Genomic DNA, 8,503 nt, shown 5'->3' with positions numbered 1-8,503 from the left:
AAGGGAAAATATCAGAAAGTTCAATATACCCAACCAAAAAAACAAGAATAACTTTTAAGGTTAGACAAGTTGCTATAAAACTTTGGTCAAGGCACAAACTAATAAGTAACATAACCAACATTTCCATCTAGAACTGATTGTTGATAAGAATTCTAGTTTCAAACATAAGAGACTTCAACATCCTAATCCTACAATGCAATTACTAAACACAAAACTATGTTAGTGCTACAAAGTTCCCAGATGGCTACTGTAGCGATTTCTATCACACATCCAATAGAGCTCAATAGATTTCTTTTGAAGGCATGCTCTTACAATGCAAGAAGCATATACCATGTGACATTCAAGGTTCAATCAGGCCCTAATGAAAGGAGAGCAACAGTGATTATTTGAAACAAAAAGAAAAAAATTCACACCATTCAATCTTAATCACAGCAACCAAACTTTTGATGGAGCTCGAAATAAAATTTCTAATTAATACCTCTTCAACAATTTGCATCCACTCTACAAAGCATGACCGACTCTACAATCTTCGAGAATTGGTTTGATTCTTCAATTTTCAAGGCTTGATAGATAAATTGATAAGCCAATGATTTTTTCGGGCGTTTCAGAATATGTTTAACCAACATGTTAACTAATCCATCGCTATAAATTGGATGGGATTTTGCAGTTTTTTCTTCTGAATACATCAACGTGACATGAGCGCGAATGGGGTTCAAGAATCCGTTTTTCTTTCATAAGGTCTAAAATAATTTATTTTCATTTCAAGCTTTAGAATTTTTTTTTTTTGTAAATTATTGAGCGGCGAATTCCAATCAATTTTATCATGTAGAAACAGAATAATCAATCAATGAGGCCAAATAATCAGACAATCGACAAATGAAAGTTTAAGAAAGATGGAAAAGATAAGGGATAATAAAGAATAACTAACAATAGAGAAAAGAGAGAAATAGAAAGAATTGAAGAGAAGCTCACATGTGGGAGAATCAGAGGGAACTGCAGCCAGAGCTGCTTCTTTCTCTGAAGTCATGGCGACAGCAGGGACAAATGAGAGCTCAGTACTCCAAGTCGGCTTTTACCTAGGCTTGATATTTTCTCACCGCTCATGTTCATTACTTCTAGGGCTCGCCCTTCTTTTGTCTTTCCCTTGACTTTTGTAAATTATCTTTATCCTCCCCTACCATTAGGGTATTTTGTTTTAAGCAATATTTTATGGAGATATACTGTAATTAATCATTTTAAAAAAAGTAGATGGCTATTACAAAATGAGAGTCTGCTTCATTACGAGGTTTAATCAAGTAACAAATTTTTATTTTTTTTTAGATATCAAAAATCTTCCAAATATTATGAGCCGTTTTATAAATATTTATCTAATTCTTTCTCTTACGTTTATTCTTTATTTTAACACCATCAATTACCAGAAGAGAATTTTTTTTTTTATTTCTATAATAACATGTATTTTTATTGTTTAATTGTACTTAAGGGGGATTACTTCTAATCATTCTAAGATTCCTACACTTCATGAAGCTAGCTGAGAATATGTATGGTTAAAAATCTATTATCCATCCCATCCAGGCACATGCAAGTTATCTTCTATCTCAGATACTTCCACTATCATATATGAGGATAATGCAACTTGTATTGCTTAAATTAGAGAAGGATATGTCTAAGAAGATAGAACTAAGCATATCTCGTTGAAATTCTTTTATACTCATGAACTCTAGCAGAGTTGATAGATTGATGTCAAGCAAATAGTTCAAATGATAATCTTGCAGATCTATTCACTAAAACATTACCAACACCAACTTTTGAAAATTTGATATATTGCATCTGTATGCGGCATCTTAGTAAGCAACCAAGTTAATTTTGTCATTATCAAGGGGAGCAAATTTTTGTAGAGAGTTATTGTATTGGACATATGTACATTGTACTTTTTTTTCCTTGATCACTGGATTTTCTTGGCAAGGTTTTTTAACAAGGCAATATTAAGCATATCCAATACCATTATACAGTTCATCAAATAATTGTATTTCTTTGCTTAGGTTTTTATCCCATTGGGTTTTTTCTTAAATACAGGTAAATACAATTTATCTGTTATCTGTAAGTGATGAATTTTATTTGGTGGAGATCCAAGGGGTAGTATTGTAAATAAATGCGGATCTTTCACTAATTGATACATTTTCTATTATGCCGTTGCCACCCTATGACACATGACAAAAGGTGACAACATTTTGTTTAGGCTTGCTACATGTGTGATACCTAGTGGCTAAATGAGATAGTTTTTTATTAGGTTGTGGGGCAGCAAGGCGTACTATACAAACCCCTCCCCTCTCTTGCAATTTGACTGTAGCGATATATAAGTGGAAGGAAGTAACCTTAAGCCCTTGTATTCTTCTTCCGTACCTAAGAGTCCCTTATCTTTTATCTATTACATTGTAGTCATTATTATTTTATATTTTGGCAATTATTTTACGACAAAATATAAAATTTGATATCATCTATTTCCATATTAATTTAAAAATTATGTGTCTTTCAAAAGGTATATATGTGTTTGATAAATGAAAATATATAATGAGAACATTATATAAATATGATAAAGAAATAAATATATTAAATAATATGGAAATATAAACAATATGTTAAAAATATTCTTGAAAGTTTATAGAAATTCAAATGAAAACACCATCAACCATGCATGGAATGCAAATACAATTTTAATACAATACTAATTTCATTGTCAATGTAGTATTTTGGACTATGGTATATTGATTTTTACTTCAAAAATATATATTTATTTTATTATACAGTAAATATACTTATTTAACATCTATAGGTTGTCTTAACATGTCTCAAGACTCGTGATATAAACATTAGAGTACCAAAACTTGACTTTTTTTAACGAGTAATACTATACATACAACATTTTTCATACAACTTGATGTGACAAAAGTTTATGCTTAATTTAAAAGGGGAAACGACTTACACCTACCTAAGGTTTGGAGAAACGAAAGATTGGTACCCAAAAGGTTTCAAAAAGACAAACAGGCACCTTTCGTTAGGGAAAAGACTAGAATACCCTTTGAGAAATATTAGTCTATTTTTTTAATTACTTTTAGACCCCTTAAGTTTACTAATTCCATCAAATACCCCAAAAAAAAAGTTTAAAAATTAACAAAAACACCCTCACTCACCCATACTTGCCAGATTCCGACGGACACCACTGGAAATAGCCGGTAGTTCACCGATCTGGCCTTTTTCGGCCAGATCCACCACGAATCTGGCCGGAAAAGGCCAGATCTGACTTGAGAAGGCCAGATCTGGCCGAAAATTGACGGCCACATCTTTGGCCGTCACATCTTTGGCCGTCACTTTCCGGCCAAAGATGTGGCTGTCAATTTCCAACCAGATCTGGCCTTCTCAAGTCAGATCTGGCCTTTTTCGGCCAGATTCGTGGTGGATCTAACCGAAAAAGGCCAAATCGATGAACTACCGGCCATTTCCGGTGGTGGCGTAGACCGTTGTGATAGATTCCGACTACCACCGACAGTGACCGCTGGAATCTGACAAGTATGGGTGGATGAGAGTGTTTTTGTTAATTTTTAAACTTTTTTCTGAGGATATTTGATGGAATTACTAAACTTAAGGGGTCTAAAAGTAATTAAAAAAATAAACTAATATTTCTCAAAGAGCATTCTAGTCTTTTCCCTAACGAAAGGTACTTGTTTGTCTTTTTGAAACCTTTTGGGTACCAATCTGTCGTTTCTCCAAACCTTGGGTAGGTGTAAGTCGTTCTGCTAATTTAAAATCAGTTAATCACATTTGACTACAAATGGGCCAGAACCTCAAGTTCTGAAATGGGATTATGCAAAGATAGTTTGGTTCTCCACCAGCTACTTTCTCACTACCACATTTCCAATATATCATCATAAACCACAACCACCAGCTACACTTCCAGCATTCTACAACCATCAAACAACCTTTGTCTAAAAACAATAGATGGTCCAAGTTCCAACTAAGACGTCGCTTCTTAGAATAAACGATATATTAGGACATGAATATCACATCAGCTAGGTAATAGTCAGTTTGAAAAATTAAAAATGGTTAGAAAGTAGGAAAAGGAAATGCAAGATAAGCCAAACCACTACAATTATTGTCATATTTTGACTGGGTTACTGTTTATACCCCGATCTGGTTAATCCACTACAATACCATTCACATTATCTTAAGTAGCATGACATATAGCAACCAGCAAATAGTTTTTTATTATCAAATTACGATGGATACTATTTAAGTAGAATCATCATAATAATACCAACATTGGGGAATTTGTCCACCACCTGAAAGTCAACAATTCCATCTTAGCCAGGTGGCCAGTTCATCTGACGCCCCCCTAAGAGATGGACGTGAATGTGGTAAACTGATTGACCTGCAACAAAATATTCCAACATCAGTTCCTGAAAATATTAGGTATATTCAAATGACAATGTCTATTTCCAGTTTTAAGATGAAGAAAATATACTTACATCCACTTGGCCCATCATTAATCACAATCCTGAAGCCATCTTCCAGACCTTCCTGTTTGGCAACTAGCTTAGCAGTGTATAGAAGACGGCCAAGAATATCACAGTGCCTTTCCTCAGCCTGGGAAGCATGATTCACATATTACTAACAAGAGAATAAAATAACCAAGAAAAACCTAGTCATTTATGAGCAGGTGACTTTCCAAGTCTCCTTTTTTTTTATTTTACTCCACTGATAACACAATGGAAGCAAACCAATAAGGTATTTGTTGAGATGAACACATCTAATAAATATAACTATGGTAAAAATAAAGACAGACAAAAGTTGACAGAGTTTGAACTTCCATTCTCAACACATGGAGTAAAACATTAGACCAACTTGAAGATTTCTGAACTGTAAAATTTGTTGAGCTTCATGGGCATAGAAATCAATATAATGAAAGACATGAATTACTATTTTACTGTTTGATAATAAGAGATCATTTCCTGTATCTGGCTGAAGATTTTGTCTCCATTACTGTATTATTTACTGATAAGGAAAACGTGATTAAGTAATTAATTTAAATGAAAATTTGGATATATATAAGCCTACTATTAAAAACACAGTAGTAGTTCTCGAGTCATCTTTCCAAAGGGGCAAATTCCACATAAAGTTGACCTCGAGTAGATAGATATTGCAAGAAAATGAAACTATGAGAAACAAAGATATGCCAAGGGTTTGACAACAAACATTGAAAGATAGGATCAAGTTCAACTTCTAACTTCAATTTTTGCAATATCCCATTTCTCTTACATTCTTAAACACAATATTTAAAACATACAAGTTGATGCTTCCATGTTTTATATCAAAATATTTAATTTTGGCCTCTGTTAGGTCCAAGGTTTCAGAGAGAGAGACAGAAAGAGGTGGAGGGTTAAGATATTAGTTAACCATACACAAATAAAAAAAAATAACAGGTCTTAAGATGACTTCATCTGGTTATTTTACTAATGGGGAGCTTGGTGGTGTAGCTGTGTAGGGATGGCAGAAAACCTTGTGAAGCAAAGCTCTGAGAAAACCTACGCAAACAAAGATATACATGGATTGAGGTTTTCATGGCCTACTCAAGAACAAAGGGGTGAGGATCCTAATCCCTGCACCAAAAACCAGTCCCAATTAATTTTATTTCTAATACCTTGTATAATGTTGTATAACAATTTTACAAATTTGGTGGGCGGGAATAAGAACTATTGCCTTGATTGGGTTCACCAATCCTTTCTCCACCCCCTTTAAAAATAGGGATGAAAATGAGACAAGAAATAAAAGGGGCGCAATGAGAGGGATGGTGATGGGAAATCCAAACTTGTGCAGTTTCACCCAGTTTCCATCTCTATTCTAGTGCAACATCACCACATCAGACATGAACAATTTTGTAAACAGTCCACCTTGCTACACACTAACAAAATGATATCTATGGAGATAAAAGAAATAGCAAGCAGAAAAGGATACCTTAGAGAGTCCAGTCAAGCCATCCTTCACTTTGGGAATAATTAGAATGTGTGTGGGAGCTTGGGGAGATATGTCCCTAAAAGCTAAGACCTGTCAAAACAAACACAACAAAAGGAAATAAAGAGAAACTCTAAGCTGGCACTATTTTTTAAGATCAACAACAGACTCCAAAACATTGTCATCTCTGATCAGGATTCATATTTCTAAAAAAAGTTGAAACATTGAAAAAAAAATGTTACACTTTATAACAGCTGTTAAACCACAAATAGATGAAATAAATCTCTACTAACAACAGATACCTAATGGTAAATTCAGTTTCAAAAGAAAAGTATAAGCCACAATGAGCACAATAGTACCTTGTCATCCTCATAAACTATGGTAGATGGGATTTCTTTGTTAATTATTTTGTCAAATCTGCACATCAATCAAAAAGCATAAGAATATGCAAACTTTTCATTAACGCAAAATTCTGAAATCCAAAGGGAAAATATCAGAAAGTTCAATATACCCAACCAAAAAAACAAGAATAACTTTTAAGGTTAGACAAGTTGCTATAAAACTTTGGTCAAGGCACAAACTAATAAGTAACATAACCAACATTTACCATCTAGAACTGATTGTTGATAAGAATTCTAGTTTCAAACATAAAGAGACTTCAACATCCTAATCCTACAATGCAATTACTAAACACAAAACTATGTTAGTGCTACAAAGTTCCCAGATGGCTACTGTAGCGATTTCTATCACAAATCAAATAAGCTCTAGATTCTTTTGAAGGCATGTGATAGGAACCCACTCCAATAATTCAACAATTTTGGACTGGGTCATAGGTCTTTTATGGGCTTGAGTAGAACTCTCCTTGGAAAACCGGCTTGCCAAGGAGGGTGCCCAAACATTTATAACCACATGCCCACCCTTTTCCTTTTCAATGTGGGATCCTAACATTCCACCAAGCTTCCGCACCACGTCTGGTCGGCCTCTTTACCCCCATAGGCCCCTTTACCCCGGGTGACTACGCGAATCCCCTTTCCCTCGGGCCTCATGCCCTTTCTCGGGGGAGCAGCCCGGACCCAAGGTCAGCCTACCACGGGTCAACCTGCCACGTGCGCTGCCCCATAGGCACAAGATCATGCTTGAACCAATTGATAGGAACCCACTCCAATAACTCAACAATTTTGGGTTAGGCCATGGGTTTTTATAGGTTTGAGTAGAATCTCCTTGGAAAACCGGCTTGCCAAGGGAGGGTGCCCAAACCTTATAACCCACATGCCCACCCTTTTCCCTTTCAATGTGGTATCCTACCAGCATGCTCTTCCAATGCAAGAAGCATATACCATGTGACATTCAAGGTTCAATCAGGCCTTTTTCCTTCGCCATCAAATTAACACTCCATTACAAGTTCTTCAGATTTTTTTTCCTCAGACTGATCTCCCACCTACTGTTTCCAATTCAATATAATATCCATCTAATAATACTCACATTTCCTATTCTCTTGTTATACATTCTCCAAAATTATAACAGCGAAACAAATAACTCCCTAATGAAAGGAGAGCAACAGTGATTATTCGAAACAAAAAGAAAAAAATTCACACCATTCAATCTTAATCACAGCAACCAAACTTTTGATGGATCTCGAAATAAAATTTCCTATTTACCTCTTCAACCATTTGCATCCAGACTCTATAAAGCATGCCGACTCTAACTCTTCGAGATTGGTTTGATCTTCAATTTTCAAGGCTGATAGATAAATTGATAAGCCATGATTTTTTCGGGCTTTCCGAATTGTTTAACCAACATGTTAACTAATCCATCGCTATAAATTGGATGGGATTTTGCAGTTTTTCTTCTGAAGTACATCAACGTGACATGACGCGAATGGGGTTCAAGAATCCGTTTTCTTTTCATAAGGTCTAAAATAATTATTTTCATTTCAAGCTTTAGAATTTTTTTTAAAAATTATCAGCGCGTTCCAATCATTTTATCATGTAGAAACAGAATAATCAATCAATCAATCATAACGAGGCCAAATAATCAGACAATCGACAAATGAAAGTTTAGAAAGAGTGGAAAAGATAAGGGATAATAAGAAAACTAAAACAATTGAAAAGAGAGAAATAGAAAAGAATTGAAGAGAAGCTCACATGGTGGGAGAATCAGAGGGAACTGCAGCCAGAGCTGCTTCTTTCTCTGAAGCCATGGCGACAGCAGGGACAAATGAGAGCCCAGCACTCAAGCGGCTTTTACCTAGACTTATATTTTCTCACCGCTCATATTCATTACTCTAGGGCTCGCCCTTCTTTTGTCTTTCCCCTGACTTTTGTTAAATTATCTTTATACCTACTGTTGTTCAAAAGAACATGTTGGAAACCGGAAACGATAGATATTCTCGGTTTAGTTTCGGTTTTACCCATAACTAATCATCAATGCCTCAATAGGTAGATTTCGGTCCAAATTTTTTGAAGCGAAACCAAGAACCAGGAACCGAGATAATATAAAT

The 8,503-nt window shown here is 35.1% G+C and overlaps 1 protein-coding gene across 1 annotated transcript; it reads right to left on the bottom strand.

Annotated features, from left to right (window-relative positions):
• Window positions 1-4,119: 4,119 nt before the first annotated feature.
• Window positions 4,120-8,298, bottom strand: LOC116134360 (adenylylsulfatase HINT1). Its single transcript, XM_031420041.1, has 5 exons — window positions 8,148-8,298; window positions 6,363-6,420; window positions 6,007-6,096; window positions 4,521-4,638; window positions 4,120-4,423 (listed from the first exon to the last, which is right to left on the bottom strand). The coding sequence occupies exons 1-5, from the start codon at window positions 8,201-8,203 to the stop codon at window positions 4,356-4,358; spliced, it is 390 nt and encodes a 129-aa protein (XP_031275901.1). The 5' UTR covers window positions 8,204-8,298; the 3' UTR covers window positions 4,120-4,355.
• Between the last annotated feature and the right edge of the window lie 205 nt (window positions 8,299-8,503).

This window comes from Pistacia vera, unplaced genomic scaffold (genome assembly GCF_008641045.1).
Source record: "Pistacia vera cultivar Batoury unplaced genomic scaffold, PisVer_v2 Contig286, whole genome shotgun sequence".
In the NCBI taxonomy this organism is placed as follows: domain Eukaryota; kingdom Viridiplantae; phylum Streptophyta; class Magnoliopsida; order Sapindales; family Anacardiaceae; genus Pistacia; species Pistacia vera.
The sequence above is the reverse complement of the archived record's forward strand: the minus strand, read 5'-3'. Positions and strand labels throughout refer to the sequence as shown.